General features: G+C 66.1%; 1 protein-coding gene across 1 annotated transcript; it reads left to right on the top strand.

The window, feature by feature from the left end:
- The first annotated feature begins 981 nt into the window (after positions 1–981).
- AGAP2 (ArfGAP with GTPase domain, ankyrin repeat and PH domain 2) lies at positions 982–21,214 on the top strand. The gene is made up of 18 exons (XM_058822103.1): positions 982–1,320; positions 4,799–4,857; positions 5,432–5,519; positions 6,815–6,900; positions 6,974–7,115; positions 7,197–7,331; positions 8,417–8,538; positions 8,610–8,762; positions 9,695–9,781; positions 9,869–9,973; positions 10,047–10,191; positions 10,268–10,378; positions 12,033–12,179; positions 12,709–12,860; positions 13,343–13,433; positions 15,388–15,610; positions 18,709–18,964; positions 20,468–21,214. The coding sequence occupies exons 1-18, from the start codon at positions 1,209–1,211 to the stop codon at positions 20,723–20,725; spliced, it is 2,472 nt and encodes an 823-aa protein (XP_058678086.1). The 5' UTR covers positions 982–1,208; the 3' UTR covers positions 20,726–21,214.
- Positions 21,215–22,110: the final 896 nt, after the last annotated feature.

The raw sequence follows: 22,110 nt of genomic DNA, 5'->3' as shown, positions 1-22,110 counted from the left end.
CTGGGGGGGGCCCCGATCCCGGGGGGTGCCGCTGCTCGGCGGGGGGGGCGGCGGCGGTTCCAACCCCTCCGGGGGCGGGCGAGCGGCGAAGGCTTCGGGGAGGCAGGGCCGGGGGTGGGACCGGAGCATCGGCGGCACCGGCGGCCGCGGCGCCGCGCGGGGATCCAGGGGGGCCGGGGGGGCGGCCCGGGGGGGCCCTGCCCGCACCCATGAGCAGGAGCACCGGCCTCCAGCGCAGGACCACCTACCTCATCTCGCTCACGCTGGTCAAGCTCGAGTCGGTGGGCGCCGCGGGGGAGGCGGAGGAGGCGGGGGGCGGCGGCGGCGATGGAGCCCCTGGCCCCGGGGGGGCCGCGGCCGCCCCCCGCACCCCCGAGCCCGGCCGAGCCCGGCGGCCCGAGCGGCTCTTCCAGCGGCAGGACGCGCTCCGGATAAGTACGGCCGGTCCCGGCCCCGACGCCCCCCGCCCCCGCTCGCCCGCCTCGCCCCCGGCCGTGCCCCCCAAACCCGACCCGGCCATGCTGCCCCCCCCGCCCCCGGCCGTGCCCCCCAAACCCGACCCGGCGCTGTTGCCGCCCCCGGCGGTGCCCCCCAAACCCCCCCCGCCCCCCGCCGTGCCCCCCAAACCCGACCCTTCCTTGCTGCCCCCCCCTCTGCAGGCCGTGCCCCCCAAACCCGACCCCCGTGGGGCCAAGGGCACCTTGGAGGGGCCGGGACGCTCTCTGGCCGCCCTGGACATCCCGCAGCCCGCCGGGACCCCCCGGCGCCCCCTCCTCAGCCAGGCCACCTGGGGGGGCCCCGAGGGTCCCCTGGAGGCCGCCGGGGCCCCCCCGCCGCCCCCGGACCCCCCCGCGGGCTCCCCGCACCCCTCGGCCGGCGCTCGCCGCCTCCGCCTGGCCGGCCCCAAGCCCCCCAAAGCGGGGGGCGGCGGGGGGAGCCGCGGGACCCCCGAGCCCCGAGCGGGCAAAGCCCCCGGCAAAGGCGCCGGCAGCCGCCTGTCGTGGCCCGAGGGAGAGGGGAAGGGGCGCCCCAAGGCGGGGGGCAAGAGCGAGGGGCCCCCCCGGGCCCGGCTGTCCCCCAGCAAGGGCAAGAGCAAGACCCTGGACTACAGCGACCTCCAGCCGGGGGTCCTGGTGGCCGCCCCCGCCCCCGAGACCGGGCTCAAGCGGGGACGCGAGGGGGGTCGCGCCTCCACCCGCGACCGAAAGATGCTCAAGTTCATCAGCGGCATCTTCACCAAGAGCCCTGCGGCGACCCCCACCCACCCCGCGCCCCCCTGGGCTCCCCCCGGTGCAGAGCCGGCCGGGGGCACCCCGCACAGTGAGTACCGGCCCGGGACAGCCCCGGCCGTGCTCGGTGTCCCCGCGGGCCCCGGGGAGCCGGGGCAGGGCTGGCGGTGCCCGCTGCGGCCGCGGGGCTGTGCCTCAGTTTACCTGATAGGAGGAGGAGGCGCCCGGATCCCCGGGGCCCGTGGGGGGCAGCAGGACCCGTCTGGGGATGTGGGGTACGGGGACGGTGTGGGGTTCAAGGGGGCTGTGACCCCCAGGTGGGGTTCAGGGACGCTGTGGGCTGGGGGCTGTGGGGTACGGAGGAGCTGTAGGGCTCAGGGGGCTGTAATCCCCGGGCTGGGCTGTGGGCTTTTAGCGGGGCTGTGGGCTTTTAGGGGGGCTGTGTATTTCAGAGGGGCTGTGACCCCCAGGCTGTTTTGTGGGGTTCAGGGGGGGCTGTGAGGTACAGAGGGGCTGGGGGTTTTAGGGGGGCTGTGGGGTACAGGGGTCTGTGACCCGCGGGCTGGGCTGTGAAGTTCAGGGAGGCTTTGGGGTTCAGGGGGGGCTGTGGGATTCAGGGGGCTGTGGGGTTCAACGGGACTGTGAACACCGGGCTGTTCTGTGGGGTTCGGGGGGCTGTGGGGTTTTAGAGGCGCTGTGGGGTTTTAGGGGGGCTGTGAGATTCAGGGGGGCTGTGAGGTTCCGGGGGACTGTGGGGTTTTAGAGGACTGTGGGGTTTTGGGGGTCTGTGGGGTTTTAGGGGACTGTGGGGTTTTAGGGGGTCTGTGGGGTTTTAGGGGACTGTGGGGTTTTAGGGGGTCTGTGGGGTTCAGGGGGTTTGTGGGGAGGGGGCTGTGGGTTCAGGGGGGCTGTGGGATGGGGGCTGTGGGGTTCAGGGGGGCTGTGACCCCCGGGCTGTGCCGCGTTTGGTGTTTGTGCCCTGGGCCGATGTGACCTCCCCACTTTGGCGGGCCCGGTGCTGGCCGTGGGGGGATCCCATGGTGGGGATCCCGTGCCTCAGTTTCCCCACTGGGGGAACTCCACGGGGGTCAGACGCGACCCCCACCTCCGTCGTTCTGTCCCGCCATCCATCCGTCCGTCCGTCTGCGCTCGCCTCCATCCGTGCGTCACACCCGTGCATCCTGTCCCCCATCTGTCCTGTCCCCCCGCGTCCTTCTGTCCCCCCCCGGCACCCCCCGTGTGCCTGCGCGCACCTTGGCACCGCGGGGTGCGTGGGCAGCACCTGCGGGCCCGGGGGTGGCACTCGGTGACAATGAGAGGGGTGACAGGCGGCAGCGTTAACCCTTTCCCGGCCGGCGCGCGCCTGGCACGGATCCGGCTCCGCGCTGGGGGCACAAACTGAGGCACAGAGGGGGGGGCACCCTGACCGTGCCCTGCCTCGGCTCCCCCTTGGTGGTGCCACCAGTGCCCACAGGGGCTGGGGATGCCAGGTAGGAGGTGTGGGGGTCACCGGGCATGTCCCAGTGCCACGCCAGGTGCTTGTGCCACGGCGTGTCCCTGTGCCATGTCCCGTCCTCATGCAACACCATGTCCCCATGCCATGCCAGGTGCTTGTGCCACACGTGCTGTGCTCTGGTGCCACCAAACTTGTGCCCGTTGTGTGCCACGCCATGTCCTCGTACCATGTCCTGTCCTTGTGCCACACCATGACCCAGTGCCATGCCTTGTCCTTGTGCCACATACACCAAGCTCTGGTGCCACTGGACTTGTGCCCATCGTGTGCTGCGCTGTGTCCTAGAGCCATGTCCTGTCCTTGTGCCACACCATGTCCCAGTGCCACGCTGCATCCTCCTTGTGCCACGCCTCATGTTTGTGCCACACCATGTCCCAGTGCCACACCATGTCCCAGTGCCACACCGTGTCCTCGTGCCATGTCCTGTGCTCATGCCACACCATGTGAAGTATGTTCCCGGTGACATGCTGCCACGCCGTGTCCCAGTGCCATGCTGTGTCGTCCTCATGCCATGCCTCGTTCTTGTGCCACACCTGTCCTGGTGCCACGCCAAGTCCTCATGCCACGCCTTGTCCCTGTGCCACATGCGCTGCATGCTGGTGCCACCGGACTTGTGCCCGTCGTGTGCCACGCTGTGTCCTCGTGCCATGTCCTGTCCTCGTGCCACACCATGTCCCAGTGCCACGCCATGTCCTCGTGCCACGTCTCATCCTTGTGCCCCACCATATCCCTGTGCCATGCCTCGTCCTCCTTGTGCCATGTCCTGTCCTCATGCCACACTGTGTCCCAGTGCCATGCTGTGTCCTTGTGCCACATGCGCTGCATTCTGGTGCCACTGAACTTGTACCCGTCACGTGCCACGCCATGTCCTCATGCTGTGTCCTCCTTGTGCCACACCATGTCCCTGTGCCACACTGCCACGCCGTGTCCTGGCATCCATCGTGTCCCTGTGCCACACACTGTGCTCACACCACGCTGAATCCTCAGGCCTAAGGCTGTCGGGCACCACTGGCATCGTGTCCCCATGCCCATCATGTGCTGGAATCCGTGGTGTCCTTGTGCCACCCCACATCCCCCTGCCGTGCTGTGTCCTGGTGCCCGTCGTGTCCTCATGCCGCATCCTTCTGCCACACCATGTCCCAGTGCCATGCCATGTCCCCATGCCGTGTCCTGTCCTTGTGCCACCCCATGTCCCAGTGCCACGCCATGTCCCCATGCCATGTCCTGTCCTTGTGCCACACCATGTCCCAGTGCCACGCTGCCACGCCGTGTCCTGGTGTCCATCGTGTCCTTGTGCCCATCCTGTACTGGAATCTGTGGTGTCCTTGTGTCACCCCGTACCCCCCTGCCGTGCTGTGTCCCGGTGCCCGTGATGTCCTCATGCCACATCCTTGTGCCACACCGTGTCCCGGTGCCTGTCACGGCCTGGTGGCTCCCACTGTGTCCCCTCACCACGTCCTGATGCCACGCCGTGCCCTCACGGCTGTCACATCCTGGAATCCATTGTGTCCCCATGCCACACCACATCCTTGTGCCACCCGATGCCCGTTGTGGTTCCCATCGTGTCCCCGTGCCACGCCGTGCTCTCCATGCCCGTGCCCACCGCGTCCCGGTGCCCTCTGCCTCCTCGTGCCTTGGCACACCACGCCTCGTGCTGCCACGTCCCCGTCCGTGCCACGTGGCATCTCCGCGTCCTCGCGCCGCCCCCGCGGGCCCGGTGCCGTTGCTGGGTGACAGCTGGTGGCCGCCCACGCGGGAGCTGCTGCTGCGCTGCGGGGTGGGGGCACCCCGGCACTGGGGGTGCCAGGGGCTCCTGGGGGTGCCAGGGGCTGCTGGGGATGCCAGGGATTCCTGGAGGTTGCCCAGGGTTCCTCTGGGTGCCCGGGGTTCCTGGAGGTGCCAGGGGTTCCTGGGGGTGCCAGGGATTCCTGGGGGTTCCTGGGGGTGCCAGGTGTTCCTGGGGGTGCCAGGGATTCCTGGGGGTTCCTGGGGGTGCCCGGGGTTCCTGGGGGTGCCCGGGGTTCCTGGGCTCTGTCTCACCCGTCTCCCTCCGCAGAGGCCTTGGTGAACAGCCAGGAATGGACCCTAGGCCGCTCTATCCCCGAGATCCGCCTGGTGGGTGCCATGTCCTTATGTCCCCATGTCCCCATGTCCCTGTGTCCCCGTGTCCCCATGTCCCCTGAGGACCATGTCCCCACGTCCCCATGTCCCTGTGTCCCCATGTCCCTGTGTCTCCATGTCCTCATGTCCCCATGTCCCTGTGTCCTCATGTCCCTGTGTCTCCGTGTCCCTGTGTGCCCATGTCCCCGTGTCCCCATGTCCTCATGTCCCCATGTCCCCGTGTCCCCATGTCCTCATGTCCCCATGTCCCTGTGTCCCCATGTCCCTGTGTCTCCATGTCCTCATGTCCCCATGTCCCCGTGTCCCCATGTCCTCATGTCCCCATGTCCCTGTGTCCTCGTGTCCCCTGAGGACTGTGCCCCCGTGTCACCATGTCCCCATGTCCCCCTGTCCCCTGAGGACCATGTCCCCATGTTCCCATGTCCCTGTGTCCCCATGTCTCCTGAAGACTGTGTCCCCATGTCACCGTGTCCCCTGAGTACCCTGTCCCCGTGTCATGTCCCCTGAGGACATGATGTCCCCCGAGAACCATGTCCCTGGCCATCCTGACATCCCTGTGCCCACCCAGGGTGTCCTGGGCAGCAGCAAGAGTGGGAAGTCGGCGCTCGTCCATCGGTTCCTCACCGGCTCCTACGTGGGCTTGGAGCCCACTGAGAGTGAGTGGCCATGGGGAGGATGTGGGCAGGGGATGGACGTGACCATGGGCATGGGATGGACACACCATGGGCATGGGATGGACACAACCATGGGCATGGGATGGACCATGGGCATGGGATGGACACAACCATGGGCATGGGATGGACACACCATGGGCATGGGATGGACACAACCATGGGCATGGGATGGACCATGGGCATGGGATGGACACAACCATGGGCATGGGATGGACACACCATGGGCATGGGATGGACACAACCATGGGCATGGGATGGACCATGGGCATGGGATGGACACAACCATGGGCATGGGATGGACACACCATGGGCATGGGATGGACAAAACCATGGGCATGGGATGGACACAACCATGGACATGGGATGGACACACCATGGGCATGGGATGGACACAACCATGGGCATGGGATGGACACAACCATGGCCATGGGATGGACCATGGGCATGGGATGGACACGCCATGGACATGGGATGGACACACCATGGACATGGGATGGACAATGTTCATGGGCAGGGGATGGTTGTGACCATGGACAGGGGATGGACGTGACCATGGGCATGGGATGGACACGCCATGGGCATGGGATGGACACGCCATGGACATGGGATGGACACACCATGGACATGGGATGGACAATGTTCATGGGCAGGGGATGGTTGTGACCATGGACAGGGGATGGATGTGACCATGGGCATGGGATGGACCATGACCATGGGATGGATGCGACCATGGGATGGGCATGACCATGGGCATGGGATGGGCATGACCATGGGCATGGATGGACGTGACCATGGGATAGACAGTGTCCATAGGCAGGGAATGGACATGACCATGGAGCTGGACATGGAGGTGACCATGGGCATGGGGATGGGTTCAGTGATGGCGTGTCCATGGGGATGGAGATGGATGAGTGGACATATCCATGGAGCTTGGCATGGGAGGGACATGTGGTGGGGCTGGGCATGACCACGAGATGGACACGGTCATGGAATGGGCAAAGTCACAACGCTGGGCATGGACAGGTGTGGAGATGGTGAAGGGGATGGACGTGGCCAGGGAATGAGCGAGGTCATGGTGCTGGGCATGGATGGCTGTGGAGATGGTGAAGGGGATGGACGTGGCCACAGAATGGGCAAGGTCATGGTGCTGGGCATGGCTGAGGGACATTTGGGGTCAAAGCACTGGTCACACCTGGCGCTGGGCATGGCCATGGGAGGTTCCATCCATGTGGGCAGAGCACACCTGCAGGGTCTCCCCCTTCCCCTCCCCACTGCAGGTGGCCAGTTCAAGCGTGAGGTGACGGTTGATGGCCAGAGCCACCTCCTGCTCATCCGGGAGGAGGCCGGCGCCCCGGACGCACAGGTACGAGGGGACGGGGGCCCGGGGGGGCCACGCTGGCCAGAGCCGAGCCCTGACCCCCCCCGTGGCCCCCCAGTTTGCCAGCTGGGCGGACGCCGTCATCTTCGTCTTCAGCCTGGAGAGCGAGAGCAGCTTCGAGGAGGTGACGCAGCTGCACGCGCTGCTCAGCGACCTGCGCGGCACCAGCGACGTGGCCCTGGCGCTGGTGGGCACCCAGGGTGAGCCAGGGGGGCACGGGGGGGGGCTGTGGGGGTGGGAGGGGCACGGGGCACCCCCAGTGACCCCCCCTGGCTCCCCAGACAAGATCAGCTCGTCCAGCCCGCGGGCGGTGGAGGACGCGCGCGCCCGGGCGCTCTGCGGGGACGCGCGGCGCTGCCTCTACTACGAGACCTGCGCCACCTACGGCCTCAACGTGGACAGGGTCTTCACCGAGGGTGGGTGACCACACCCTGAGGGGTGGGGAGGGGGCTGGTGACATGGTGAGGGGGGGACAGTGACCAGAGTGTGATGGGGACCGTGGCCAGGTGGGATGGGGACAGTGACCTGGTCAGACGGGGATGGTGGCCAGAGTGGGATCACATCTGGGTCCCCACAAGGGGAGTGGTGGCCACAGGGCCATGTCTAGGTGAGACAGGGACCATGGCCAGGTGGGATGGGGACTGTGGACAGGGTAGTGCAGGGGACCTTGTTCAGGTGGGGTGGAGCCACAGCTGGGTAGGTCAGGGACCATGTCCACCCCTGTGGGATGGGGACATCCAGGTGGGATGGGGACAATGTCTGAGTGGGATGAGGATGGGTACCATGTCCAGGTGGGATGGGGATGGGGACCATGTCCAATCCTGTGGGATGGGGGCCCCATCCAGGTGAGATGGGGACAGTGTCCAGCAGCTGGGTGGGATGGGGACAGTGTCTGAGTGGGATGAGGATGGGGCCCATGTCCAGGTGGGATGGGGACAGTGTCCAGCTGGCATGGCTATGAGAACCTTGTCCAGGTGTGGGTATCCAGGTGTGGGTACCCAGATGTGGGTACCCAGGTGTGGGTGCCCAGGTGTGGGTATCCAGTGTGGGTACCCAGATGTGGGTGTCCAGGTGTGGGTACCCAGGTGTGGGTACCCAGGTGTGTGTACCCATGTGTGGGTACCCAGGTGTGGGTGTCCAGATGTGGGTACCCAGGTGTGGGTGTCCAGATGTGGGTACCCAGGTGTGGGAATCCAGGTGTGGGAATCCAGGTGTGGGTACCCAGGTGTGGGTACCCAGCTGTGGGTATCCAGGTGTGGGTACCCAGGTGTGGGTATCCAGGTGTGGGTACCCAGATGTGGGTACCCAGCTGTGGGTACCCAGGTGTGGGTATCCAGGTGTGGGTATCCAGGTGTGGGTGCCCAGGTGTGGGTATCCAGGTGTGGGTACCCATGTGTGGGTACCCAGGTGTGGGTACCCAGATGTGGGTACCCAGCTGTGGGTACCCGGGCCGGTGCCAGGGCAGGTTGTGGCCCAGCCCTCCTGACCCAGTCTCCTGCAGTGGCCCAGCGGGCCGTGGCGCTCAAGAAGCAGCAGCAGCTGATGGCGTCCTGCAAGTCCCTGCCCAGCTCCCCGAGCCACTCAGCCGCCTCCACCCCGGTGGGGGGGGTCCACCCCAGCCAGGTACCCCCAGGTAACCCCCGAGCCCCTCCCCAGCGCCGGGCACAGCCCAGGCTGACCCCGTGTCCCCCCAGACCAGCAATGGTGGCCACACCAGCGACTACTCGTCCTCGCTGCCCTCCACGCCCAACGTGAGCCACCGGGAGCTGCGCAGCGAGACCCCGGCCCCGCTGGGCACCCCCAGCTCGCTGCACCGCGGGGCCAAGCGCCGCACCAGCCTCTTCACCGTGAGTGCACGGGGGCACCGGGGGCACCGGGGGCACAGGGGGCACCAGGCACCCTGGCACAGCATGGTGACATGTGGGGTGTGACATGCTGGGTGTCCCCTTGGTGGTGTTACCCAGAACGTCATCCTGACAGGGTGGTGGCAGCAAGGGACATGCGGCAGCCCAGGTGTCCTCTGGCAGGGTGGTGACATTGAGGAGCACATGGCACCTCAGTTGTCCCCATGGCATGGGGGTGGTGGCGCTGAGGGACATGTGGGTATGTCCCACATGTGGGATGGGGGACATGTGGGCAGCCAGGGTGTCCCCACCATGGAGCTTCTGATGTGTCCTTTAGCAGGGTGGGGGGACACATGGCATCCCTGGTGCCCCTGTGGGACGTGGTGGTCATGGCAATGAGGGATGCATGGACACCATCATGGAGCTTCTCATGTGTCCTCCAGCAGGGTGGTGGGGACATATGGCACCCATAGCACCCCTCTGGGACATGGTGATGGTGGCACTGAGGGATGCATGGGCACCCAGGATGTCCCCATCATGCAACTTCTGATGTGTCCTCTAGCAGGGTGGCGGGCACACATGGCATCTATAGCACCCCTTTGACATGGTGGTGGTAGTGATGGACATGTGGGCATCCAGTGTGGGGATGGGGGGCATGCAGGGCACCCAGGATGTCCCCACCATGGGGCTTCTGATGTGTCCTCTAGCAGGGTGGCGGGGACACATGGCATCCATAGCGCCCCTGTGACGTGGTGGTGGTGGCACTGAGGGACACGTGGGCACCCAGGGTGTCCCCACCATGTGGCTGCAGTGCTGGTGTCTGTGGCACCCCAATGTCCCCACCACCAGGCTGCAGCAGTGGGGGACATGTGGGCACACCAGTGTCCCCAGCTGTGCCCCGAGTGCCACCCCCTGTCCTGTCCCCGTGCCCACAGACGCGTCGTGGCAGTGACTCCGAGAAGCGCAGCCTGGACAGCCGAGGCGAGGGCGCCGGCAGCGGCCGTGCCATCCCCATCAAGCAGGTGGGTGGTGGCGGTGGCAGGAGGATGTGGCTGTGTCTCCTGTGTCCCCTGTGTCCCCAGTGTCCCCTCACTGCTCCCTGTCCCCAGAGCTTCCTGCTGAAGCGCAGCGGCAACTCCCTGAACAAGGAGTGGAAGAAGAAATACGTGACCCTGTCCAGCAACGGCCTCCTCTTCTACCACCCCAGCATCAACGTGAGCGCCCCCGTTGTCCCCCCGTGTCCCCAAAGGGTGGCAGAGCCCGGTGTCACCCTCGCTGTCCCCGCAGGACTACATCCACAGCACGCACGGCAAGGAGATGGACCTGCTGCGCACCACGGTCAAGGTGCCGGGCAAGCGCCCGCCCCGCGCCATCTCCGCCTGCGGGCCCTCGGCCAGCATCAACGGGCTGCTGCGGGACCCCGAGCCCGCCGGTGAGCCCCGGGGGTACCGGGGATGGGGGGACACCACGGGGGTGGCACCGCGGTGACGCCGTCCCTCCCCTTGCAGCCGCCGTCCCCTCGGTGGGGCTGAGCCTGCCCCCAGAGCCGGGGCTGAAGGTGGTGGGCAAGGGGTCCCTGCAGCGCTGCGCCTCCGCCTCCAGCGCCAAGCTGGCCTCAGGTGAGTGACACGGCACGGGCAGGGACACGGCCACCTCCCGGGCCACCCACAGGGACATCCCCGTGGTGGCCTCACTGAGCATGGTGGCTTCTGAGTACTGGTGACCCTTGGTGGCACTGGTGGCTCTGGAGGCCACGGTAAACCTGGTGGTCCTGGTGAGCTCATGGACCTGGTGGCCCTTGGTGGCACTGGTGACCACAGTGAGCTCAGGGACCTAGTGGCCCTTGGTGGCCCTGGTGGTTCTGGAGGCCACAGAAAACCTGGTGGATTTGATCAGCTCAGGGACCAGGTGGCCTTTGCTGACCCCAGTGATGGCCATAATAACCCTGGTGGTCCTGGTGACCTCAGGGACCAGGTGGCCCTTGGTTGGCCCTGGTGGTTCTGGTGGCTCTGGAGGCCACAACAACCCTGGTGAACTTGGTGAGCCCAGGCATCTGGTGGCCCTTGGTGGCCCTTGGTGACCACAATAACCGTTGTGGATCTGGTCACCCCAGGGACCTGGTGGCCCTTGGTGGCCCTTGGTGACCACAATAACCGTTGTGGATCTGGTCACCCCAGGGACCTGGTGGCCCTTGGTGACTCCAGTGACCACAATAACCCTGGTGGTCCTGGTGAGCCCAGGGATCTGGTGGCCCTTTGGTGGTGCTGGTGGCCGCAGTGAAACTGCTGGCCGTGGTGAGCACATGGACCTGGGAGTCCCAGAAGCCACAATGAACCTGGTGAGCCTGGTGAGCCCAGTGGCCCTGGTGACCTCCATGACTCTGGTGAGCCAAGAGGCTCTTGTGACCCTGGTGGCCTCAGGGATTTTGGTAAGACCAATGAACTTGGTGGCTTTGGGACTTGGTCCTGGTGGTCACAGTGAGATCAGTGACCCTGGTGAGCTCTGATGGCCCCAGTATGCCCAGCACCTCTGGGGGACTTGACCCTGCTGACCCAGTGAGTCCAGTGGCCCTGGTGGCCCAAGTGGACTTGGTGACCCTGATAGCCCTGGGTGGTTCTGATGGACTTGGTGACCCTGATAGCCCTGACCTGCGTGGTTCTGATGGTGTTGGTGACTCTGATAGCCCTGACTTGGGTGGTTCTGATGGACTTGGTGACCTTGATAGCCCTGACCTGAGGGTTCTGATGGACTTGATGACCCTGATAGACCTGACCTGTGTGGTTCTGATGGACTTGGTGACCCTGATAGCCCTGGGTGGTTCTGATGGACTTGGTGACCCTGCTAGTCCTGACCTGCGTGGTTCTGATGGACTTGGTGACCCTGATAGTCCTGCGTGGTTCTGATGGTGTTGGTGACCCTGATAACCCTGACCTGCATGGTTCTGATGGACTTGGTGACCCTGATAGCCCTGAGTGGTTCTGATGGTGTTGGTGACTCTGATAGCCCTGACTTGGGTGGTTCTGATGGATTTGGTGACCTTGATAGCCCTGACTTGGGTGGTTCTGATGGATTTGGTGACCTTGATAGCCCTGACTTGGGTGGTTCTGATGGATTTGGTGACCTTGATAGCCCTGACCTGACGGTTCTGATGGACTTGACGACCCTGGTGGCCTCAGTGCTCCTGGTTCGCCCCCTGCTCCTCAGGCGCCTGGTGGCCCCGGCGGCCCCGGTGTCCGTGGTGTCCCCAGCGTCCCCCGCGTGGTGTCTCGGCAGAGTCCCCGCTGTCCTTCGAGGCCGTGTCCAGCCCCGGCAGCGCTGGCAGGGACCCCCCGCCCTCGCCCCTGGTGGACAGGAAGAAGCACCGCAGGAAGAAGCTGATGACGCCGTCCAAGACCGAGGGCTCGGGCGGGCAGGCAGAAGGTGGGTGCCGCAGCCGTGCGTCCCCAGCCCCGGGCCCCCACGGTGGCACTGCGGGGACAAGGCCACCACCCTCCACGGCAAGGACGCCCCGGAACTCGGGGGGATCTGGGCCGATGCTGCCCCTCACCCCCGGCCACGCTCGGCCACGCTGTCCACGCACCCCCCTCGCTCTGCCACCTTCTGCCTGCCACCTTCTGCACCGTCCCCAGGGCTTCGTGGGCCCCCCTGACTCTGTCCCCGTTTCCTCTCTCCACTCCTGCTGCCCGGACCCTCCGCAGCCAAGCGCAAAATGTGGAAATTAAAAAGTTTTGGTAGTTTAAGAAATATTTATAAAACAGGTAACGTGGCGTGAGCGGTGCCTCCCGTGCATGTGGCTGTGCCCCCCTTGCCTGCTGCCAGCACGCCCCAGCCGGGGTGGGCACCTCTGGGGAGGGGATTGGGGTGCCAGGGGTGGGTTTGGGGTGCTGGGCCCATAGTGGGTGTCGGAGCCTCATCCCAGCGCCCCCCCCGGGGGTCTCTGGTCCCGCAGAGGAGGAGAACTTTGAGTTCCTGATCGTGTCGAGCACGGGGCAGACGTGGCACTTCGAGGCTGGCAGCTTCGAGGAGCGCGACGCGTGGGTGCAGGCCATCGAGAGCCAGATCCTGGCCAGCCTGCAGTGCTGCGAGAGCAGCAAGAACAAGGTGGGAGCTCGGAGGGGGGGCTGGCAGGGCGCCCGTGCCACCCCCGTGCCCCTCTCACCCCCAGTGCCACCCCCGTGCCCCTCTCACCCCCAGTGCCCCTCTCACCCCCATGTGCCACCCCCGTGCCCCTCTCATCCCCATGTGCCACCCCAGTGCCCCTCTCACCCCTGTGTGCCACCCCAGTGCCCCTCTCACCCCCTGTGCCACCCCCGTGCCCCTCTCACCCCCTGTGCCACCCCCATGCCCCTCTCACCCCCTGTGCCACCCCCCTGCCCCTCTCACCCCGTGTGCCACCCCAGTGCCCCTCTCACCCCGTGTGTGCCACCCCCTGCCCCTCTCACCCCCTGTGCCACCCCAGTGCCCCTCTCACCCCCAGTGCCACCCCAGTGCCCCTCTCACCCCCAGTGCCCCTCTCACCCCCAGTGCCCCTCTCACCCCGTGTGCCACCCCAGTGCCCCTCTCACCCCCTGTGCCCCCTCCAGGCGCGCATGGACAGCCAGAGCGAGGCCGTGGCCATCCAGGCCATCCGCAACGCCCGAGGGAACTCGCTGTGCGTGGACTGCGGGGCACCCAGTGAGTCTGGGGGACAATGGGGGACAATGGGGGGCACAGGTGGGCGTGGAACATGAGGGGACATCGGTTCATGGGACATGGGGGGACATCCGTTCATGGGACAGCAGTGCCTGAGGGAACTCACTCTGCGTGGACTGTGGGGCACCCAGTGAGTGCCAGGGGCACTGGGGAACAATGGGGGACATCGGGGGACAATGGGGGGCACAGGTGGGCATGAGACATGAGGGGAATGAGGGGACATCCATTCATGGGACAATGGGACATGGTGCCCGTGAGAACTCACTCTGCATGGACTGTGGGGCACCCAGTGAGTCTGGGGGACAATGGGGGGGACATGAGGGGACACCCATTCGTGGGACATGCGGGGACATCAGTTCATGGGCCAGGGGTGCCCTGCAGAGCCCTGAATGCAGGTGGTGGTGCCACGGGGTGGCACTGTGCCAGGGGCCATGGGCCACCTGGCAACTGGGGCGAGGGAGGGCTGTGGGCCACGCGATGGCACGTGTCACACGGTTCTGTGGGTCACATGATGGCCTGGGCCGTATGTTGGCATGGGTCACGTGGTGCCATGGGTCACACAATGGATGGCACAGGTCACATAGTGCCATGGGTCACACAATGGATGGCACAGGTCACATAGTGCCATGGGTCACACAATGGATGGCACGGGCCACATGGGGCTATGAGCCACACCATGCCAGGGTCACACAATGCCATGGGACATGATGCCATGGGTGACACGATGCCACATGGTGCTGTGGGTCACACGATGCATGGCACAGGCCACAAGGTGCCATGGGTGACACCATGCTAGGGTTACACAATACCATAGGACATGCGATGCCATGGGTGACACAATGCCACACAGTGCCATGAGCCACACAATGCTGTGGGACATGATGCCATGGGTGACACCATGCCACACAGTGCCATGAGCCACACAATGCTGTGGGACATGATGCCATGGGTGACACCATGCCACATGGTGACACAATGTCACACAGTGCCATGAGCCACACAATGCTGTGGGACATGATGCCATGGGTGACACCATGCCACACAGTGCCATGAGCCACACCGTGCCAGGGTCACACAATTCCATAAGCCACATGGGTGACATGATGCCATGGGACATGTGATGCCACACGGCGCCATGAGCCGCACCATGCCGTGGCTCACCGCCACCATGTGCCACACTGTGTCACACTGTGTGCCACCACGAGGACCCCCAGGTGCCCGCATCTCACCCACCACCCCCGCTCACCCCGCAGACCCCACGTGGGCCAGCCTGAACCTGGGCGCCCTGATCTGCATCGAGTGCTCGGGCATCCACCACAACCCGGGCACGCACGTGGTGCCATGAGCCGTGCCAGGGTCACACAGTGCCATAAGCCACACAATGCCATGGGGGACATGTGATGCCGTGGGTGACACGATGCCGTGGGTCACACGATGGATGGCATGGACCACACTGTGCCGTGGCTCACCGCCACCACGTGCCACGCCATGTGTCACACTGTGTCCCACCACGGGGACCCCAGGGGTGCCGCAGCTCACCCACCACCCCCGCTCACCCCGCAGACCCCACACGGTGCCACGAGCCGCACCGTGCCAGGGTCACACGATGCCATGGGTGACACAACGCCACACGGTGCCGTGGCTCACCGCCACCACGTGCCACGCATCCACCGCAACCTGGGCATGCACGTGGTGCCATGAGCCGTGCCAGGGTCACACAGTGCCATAAGCCACTCAGTGCCATGGGGGACATGAGATGCCGTGGGTGACACGATGCCATGGGTCACACGATGGACGATGGATGGCATGGACCACACGGTGCCGCGGCTCACCGCCACCACGTGCCACGCCGTGTGCCACGCTGTGCCACACTGTGTGCCACCATGAGGACCCCCAGGTGCCCACATCTCACCCACCACCCCCGCTCACCCCGCAGACCCCACGTGGGCCAGCCTGAACCTGGGCGCCCTGATCTGCATCGAGTGCTCGGGCATCCACCGCAACCTGGGCACGCACGTGTCGCGCGTGCGCTCGCTGGACCTGGACGATTGGCCCCGCGAGCTGACCCTGGTGCTCTCGGCCATCGGCAACGCCACCGCCAACAGCATCTGGGAGCAGAACCCGCGCGGGCGCTGCAAACCCACGCACGAGTCCTCCCGGTGGGTGAGCCCTGCCCCGTGGGCCCCCGTGTCACTCTGTGTGCCCCGGTGTCACTCTGTGTGCCCCTGGTGTCACCCTGTGTGCCCCCGTGTCACTCTGTGTGCCCCTGGTGTCACCCTGTGTGCCCCTGTGTCACCCTGTGTGCCCCCGTGTCACCCTGTGTGCCTCCGGTGTCACCTCTGTGTGCCTCGGTGTCATCTCTCTGTGCCCCCAGTGTCACCCTGTGTGCCCCCGTGTCACCCCTGTGTGCCCCCAGTGTCACCTCTGTGTGCTCCCGTGTCACTCTGTGTGCTCCCAGTATCATCCCTGTGTGCCCCCATGTCACCCTGTGTGCCCCCGTGTCACCCTGTGTGCCCCCAGTGTCACCCCCTGTGTGCCCCCGTGTCACTCTGTGTGCCCCCAGTGTCACTCTGTGTGCTCCCGTGTCACCCCCTGTGTGCCCCCGTGTCACTCTGTGTGCTCCTGGTGTCACCCTGTGTGCCCCCAGATCACCCCTGTGTGCCCCCGTGTCACCCTGTGTGCGCCAGTGTCACCCTTGTGCCTGTGTGCCCCCAGTGTCACCCCCTGTGTGCCCCCAGTGTCACCCCCCGTGTGCCCCCAGTGTCACCCTGTGTGCCCCCGGTGTCACACCCTGTGTGCCCCCAGTGTCACCCTGTGTGCCCCCGTGTCACCCTGTGTGCCCCCAGTGTCACCCCCTGTGTGCCCCCAGTGTCACCCTGTGTGCCCCCGTGTCACCCTGTGTGCGCCAGTGTCACCCTTGTGCCTGTGTGCCCCCAGTGTCACCCCCTGTGTGCCCCCAGTGTCACCCTTGTGCCTGTGCCACCACATGGCCCTGTGCTCTGGGCTGACGTGATGCCACCCTGCCATTCCTGATGCTGCCATATGTCCCTGTCCCCAATGCCACCATGATGGCACCCTGCCATTCCTGATGCTGCCACATGTCCCTGTCCCCAATGCCACCATGATGCCACCCTGCCATTCCTGATGCTGCCACATGTCCCTGTCCCCAATGCCACTGTGATGCCACCACAAGTTCCCGTCCCTTATGCCACCATAATACCACCCTGCCATCCTTGATGCCACCACATGTTCCTGTCCTCTATGCCACCATGATGCCACCCAGCCATCCCTGGTGCCACCACAAGTTCCTTCATCACCAAGTTCCTGTACTCTATGCCACCACAATGCCACCCTGCCACTCCTGATAGTGCCACACATCCCTGTCCTCTATGCCACCATGATGCTGCCCTGCCATTCCTGATGTCACCACATGTCCCTGTCCCCTACACCACCATGGTGCCACCCTTCCCTCCCTGGTGCCCTGTGTCCCCAGCCCGCGTGTCACCACTGTGCCATCCCACAGACTCTGATGCCCGTTCTCCTCATGCCCCCGGTGCCCCCGTGTCCCCACCCCTGTCCCTTGTGACCCCACAACCCAGCAATGCCCCACTGACACCCCTGCCCTTCCTGTGTGGCACCTCTCGTGCCACCCTGCTGCCATGTGTCCCTCATGTGTCCCCCCCGTTTTCACCCTCCCTGTCCCTGCGATGCCACCACGCGCCACTGCCACCTTTGTGTCCCCACTGCCACACCCCTGTGTCCCCATGCCCCCGCTGTGCCCAGGGTGTGGCAGGAGCTGTGGCTCTGTGTCCCCGTGGTGCCACCCTGCCGTCCCTGACACCCTGTGTCCCCCATGTCCCCTGTGTCCCCTGTGTCCCACATGTCCCCTGTGTCCCCTGTGTCCCCATATCCAGGGAGGAGAGGGAGTCACGGATTAGTTCCTAACACCCCGTGTCCCCTGTGTCCCTTGTGTCCCCTATGTCCCCATGCCCCCTCTGTGCCCAGGGAGCAGCAGGAACTGTGGCTCTGCATCCCCGTGGTGCCACCCTGCTGTCCCTAACATCCCGTGTTCCTGTGTCCCCCGTGTCCCCCGTGTCCCCCGCGTCCCCTGTGTCCCCTGTGTCCCACATGTCCCCCTGTGCCCTCTGTGTCCCCATGGCCCCGTGACCAGAGAGGAGAGGGAATGGTGGATTTGTCCCTAACTCCCCATGCCCCCTGTGTCCCCCATGTCCCCACGCCCCTCTATTTTGGGAGGAACAGGAACTGCGTCTCTGTGTCCCCATGATGCCACCCTTCCCTCCCTAACGTTCTGTGTACCCTGTGTCCCCTGTGTCCCCTATGTCCCCTGTGTCCCCATGCCCAGGGAGGAGAGGGAATTGTTGATTTGTCCTGGACTCCCCATGTCCCCCGTGTCCCCTGTGTCCCCTGTGTCCCCATGCCCAGTGCCCAGGGAGGAGCAGGAGTTGTGGATGTGTCCCTAACTCCCCATGTCCCTCTCTGTCCCCCTGTGTCCCCTGTGTGTCCCCATGCCCAGAGAGGAGCAGGAATCATGGACTAATTCCTAACTCCCCATGTCCTCTGTGTCCCCTGTGTCCCCTGTGTCCCCGTACCCAGGGAGAAGAGGGAATTATTGATTTGTCCCTAACACTCCGTGACCCCCTGTGTCCCCATGTCCCCCGTGTGTCCCTTCTGTGCCCAGGAAGGAGCGGGAGTCATGGATGTGTCCCGAACTCCCCATGTCCCCCATGTCCCATGTCCCCTGTGTCCCCTGTGTGCCCAGGGAGGAGCAGGAGTGGCAGATGTGTCCCTAACTCCCCATGTCACCTGTGTCCCCCCGTGTCCCCCGTGTCTCCATGCCCAGGGAGGAGTGAGAGTCGTGGATGTGTCCCTAACTCCCCACGTCCCCATGTCCCCCGTGTCCCCGTGCCCAGGGAGGAGCGGGAGTCGTGGATCAATCCCTAACACCCCATGTCCCCTGTGTCCCCCCATGTCCCCCGTGTGTCCCCATGTCCCCCGTGTGTCCCCATGCCCAGGGAGGATCGGGAGTCGTGGATTCCTTCCTAACACCCCATGTCCCCTGTGTGTCCCCATGCCCAGGGAGGAGCGGGAGTCGTGGATCCATCCCTAACACCCCATGTCACTTGTGTCCCCTGTGTCCCCCTGCTCTGTGCCCAGGGAGGAGCGGGCGTCGTGGATCCACCCCTTACTCCCCATGTCCCTCTCTGTCCCCTGTGTCCCCCACGTGTCCCCATGCCAGGGAGGAGCGGGAGTCGTGGATCCGTGCCAAGTACGAGCAGCGCCTGTTCCTGGCGCCGCTGCCCGCGGCCGAGGCGCCCTTGGCCGAGCGGCTGCTGGTGGCCGTGGGCCAGCAGGACCTGCCCGCGGTGCTGCTGCTGCTGGCCCACAGCCACAAGGAGCAGCTCAACGTGCCCACGGCCGACGCCGAGCGGCGCACGGCGCTGCACCTGGCCTGCGACGGCGCCCAGGTGGTGATCACCCAGCTGCTGGTGTGGGTACGTGGGCACTGCTGGGTGGGTGGGCAGCACGGTGGGCACGGGGGTGGCGGGGTCTTGGGAGGGCTGTGGGGGATGTGGGGTCACCGTGGGTGGTGTGGCATGGCCGTGAGGGGGATGGTGTGGTTGTGGGGACCGTGGGGTGGGTGTGGGGGATGTTGTGTGGTCTTGGGGACCACGGGGTTGTCTTGGGGACCACGGGGTGGTCACTGGGGATGTGGGGTTGTCTTGGGGACCATGGGGTGGTCATGGGGACCACGGGGTGGTCACTGGGGATGTGGGGTTGTCTTGGGGACCATGGGGTTGTCTTGGGGACCACGGGGTGGTCACTGGGGATGTGGGGTTGTCTTGGGGACCACGGGGTGGTCATGGGGACCACGGGGTGGTCACTGGGGATGTGGGGTTGTCTTGGGGACCACGGGGTGGTCATCGGGCTTGTGGTGTGGCCTTGAGGGATGCGGGGTGGTCATGGGGAGGTGGTGTGGTCATGAGGACATGAGGTGGTCATGGGGACCATAGGGTGGTCATCAGGGATGTGATGTGGTCTTGAGGGATGTGGTGTGGTCATGGGGACTATGGGGTGGTCTTGAGGGCTGGGGGGTGGTCATGGGCATCATGGGGTGGTCATTGGGGACTGTGGGATGGTCTTGGGAACTGTGGCAGGGCCAGGAGTTGAGTGACATGGCCATGAGGACCGTGGGGTGGCTTTGAGGGACATGGTGTGGTCATGGGGACTGTGGTGTGGTCATTGAGGATGTGGTGTGGTCACGAGGACATGGGGTGGTCACTGGGGACTCTGGAGTGGTTATCAGGGACATGGTATGGTCTTGAAGGGACCATGGTGTGGTCACTGGGGACATGGGATGGTCTTGAGGGCTGGTCATGGGGACCCTGAGGTGGTCTTGGGAACTGTGGTGTGGTCTTGAGGGATGGGGGGTGGCCTTGGGAACCATGGCATGGCCAGAAGGTGAGTGATGTGGCCATGAGGACCGTGGAGTGGCTTTTGGGGACATGGTGTGGTCATGGGGGACATGGTCCAGTCACGGGGGATGTGGTGTGGTCATGGGGACATGGGGAGGGTCATGGGGGATGTGGTGTGGCCTTGAGGGATGGGGTGCGGTCTTGGGGACCGTGAGGTGGTCACTGGGGACATGATGTGGTCAAGAGGACCGTGGTGTGGTCATCAGGGATGTGATGTAGTCTTGGGCACCATGGGGTGGTCACTGGTGACGTGGTGGGGTCATGGGGACCATGGGGTGGTCACAGGGGATGTGGGATGGTCCTGAAGGACACAGCACGGTCATGGGGGACGCGGTGCGGTCCTGGGGACAATGGCGTGACCGTGGGAGATGTGAAGTGTCCGCGGCCATCCTGGGATGTGCCAGGACGCCCTGGGGTGACACCGGGGACGTGGCCCATCCCCGCGGGACCCCGCACGGCCTCTGGGGCCGTTCCCGGGTGACCCTGGGTGGCCCCGCGGGTGACACCCGGCCGTGCCCGCAGTACGGGGCCGACGTGCGGGCCCGGGACGCTCACGGCCGCACCGCGCTGTTCTACGCCCGCCGCGCCGGCAGCCGCGAGTGCTCGGACATCCTGCTGCAGCACGGCTGTCCCGGCGAGGGGCCCGGCAGCCCCCCGACCCCCGGCAGCCCCCCGACCCCCGGCCCCCCGACCCCCGGCGGGCCCCCGACCCCCGGGCCCCGCCGCCGCAGCAGCTGCGCCAGCGTGGGGCCGTGCGAGCCCCGCTCTGCCCTGGTATAGCCCCGAGGGGCCCGGAGCCCCCGGTGCCACCCCCGGTGCCACCCCCGGCTGGGCGTGCCCGCGGCCCGGGGCCGTCCCGGTGCCACCGCCGGGCTCGCCCCGTGCCCACGGTTTGTACTTTTGATGCTCTATTTATTATCCTTTATTATCCTTTATTATCCTTTCCGTGTCGGGGTCTCCGCTGGTCCTGCCTCCCCCTCTCCGTGCCAGGGACCCCCACGCCAGGGTCACAGTGATGCCACTGCCACCTTCCTGTCCCCTGCCCGGGGTATTGTGCCCCGGCGTGGGGTGGGGGCACTGAGGGCGGGGTAACCCCTGTCCCTGTCCCTCCTTGCCGGTGCCACCCCCTGTCCCTGTCACCGTCACCCCGCATTGTCCCCTGCTCACATCGCTCTGTCCCCGTTCCCGCGTGCTGTGTCCCCCTCCCCTTGTCACCTGCCCAGGTCACCCTCGCCACCCCCGCTGTCCCCGTGTCCCCCCGGCCGTGCCCCCCGCCCTGGCACAGCCCCGCTCGGTGGCAGGAGCAGAGCAGACCCCGACCCTCCCCCCCTCCTTTTCTACAACAACCTTTTGTACGCCCCCTCCCCATTCCGTGCCCTGCCGCCCCCCCCGTGGCCCGACCCCCCGCCCGCCCCCGTTTCTCGGTCTCCCCTCGGGATCCCCGTTAATTTGTTAATTTATTGCTTTGTTCAGCGATAGGATAGAGCCAGCCCCTCCTCCCGCGGGGGGGCACGGCCGGCGGGACCCCCGAGCCCCTCCCGCCGGCCTGGGGGGGCCCCCGCGCCCCCCTCCCGGGACCCCCCCATGAATGTAGGGGCGCCCCGGCTGTGACGCCCCCGAGACGCCCCCGCGGGGCCGAGCCGGGGAGCCCGGGGGGGGCCGAGGGGCGGGAGGGGTCGGTGGGGGGGGGCCCAGGCCCGGGGGGGGCCCGGGGGGTCCGGGGGGGCCCGGGGGGCCGGGCCGTGTACAGCGATTTCATCTCTCGGGTGTGACTGTAAGTACGTGACAATGTCGGACACTGGTGCTGTGACACGGCTCGTCCTTCACGGGGGGGCACGGAGGGCACGGGAGGGGCATGGAGGGCACGGGGGGCACGGAGGCCACGGGGGACACTGCGTGCGGGGGGCACAAGGGACACGGGGGGGACACGAGGGGGCACAGGGGACACTGAGGGCACGGGGGACACTGCGTGCGGGGAGCACAGGGGACATGAGGGGGCACAGGGGACACGGGGGTGACAGGAACGCGAGGGGGCACAGCGGGCACAGAATGTGGTGGGGGACACGGGGGGGCACAGGGGACATGGAGGGCACAGGGGACACGGGGGTGGCCGGAACGCGAGGAGACACAGGGGCACAGGGGACATGGTAGGGCACGGGGGACAC

This window comes from Ammospiza caudacuta, chromosome 31 (assembly GCF_027887145.1).
Source record: "Ammospiza caudacuta isolate bAmmCau1 chromosome 31, bAmmCau1.pri, whole genome shotgun sequence".
NCBI classification, from domain to species: domain Eukaryota; kingdom Metazoa; phylum Chordata; class Aves; order Passeriformes; family Passerellidae; genus Ammospiza; species Ammospiza caudacuta.
The sequence above is the reverse complement of the archived record's forward strand: the minus strand, read 5'-3'. Positions and strand labels throughout refer to the sequence as shown.

Bases quoted from the DNA above. Each gene is read 5' to 3' on its own strand.
- AGAP2 (XM_058822103.1), top strand. From the start codon at position 1,209: ATGCTCAAGTTCATCAGCGGCATCTTCACCAAGAGCCCTGCGGCGACC. The intron at 1,321-4,798 runs GTGAGTACCGGC...CTCCCTCCGCAG, and splicing joins GGCCGGGGGCACCCCGCACA to AGGCCTTGGTGAACAGCCAG. The intron at 13,434-15,387 runs GTGAGTCTGGGG...CTCACCCCGCAG, and splicing joins CGTGGACTGCGGGGCACCCA to ACCCCACGTGGGCCAGCCTG.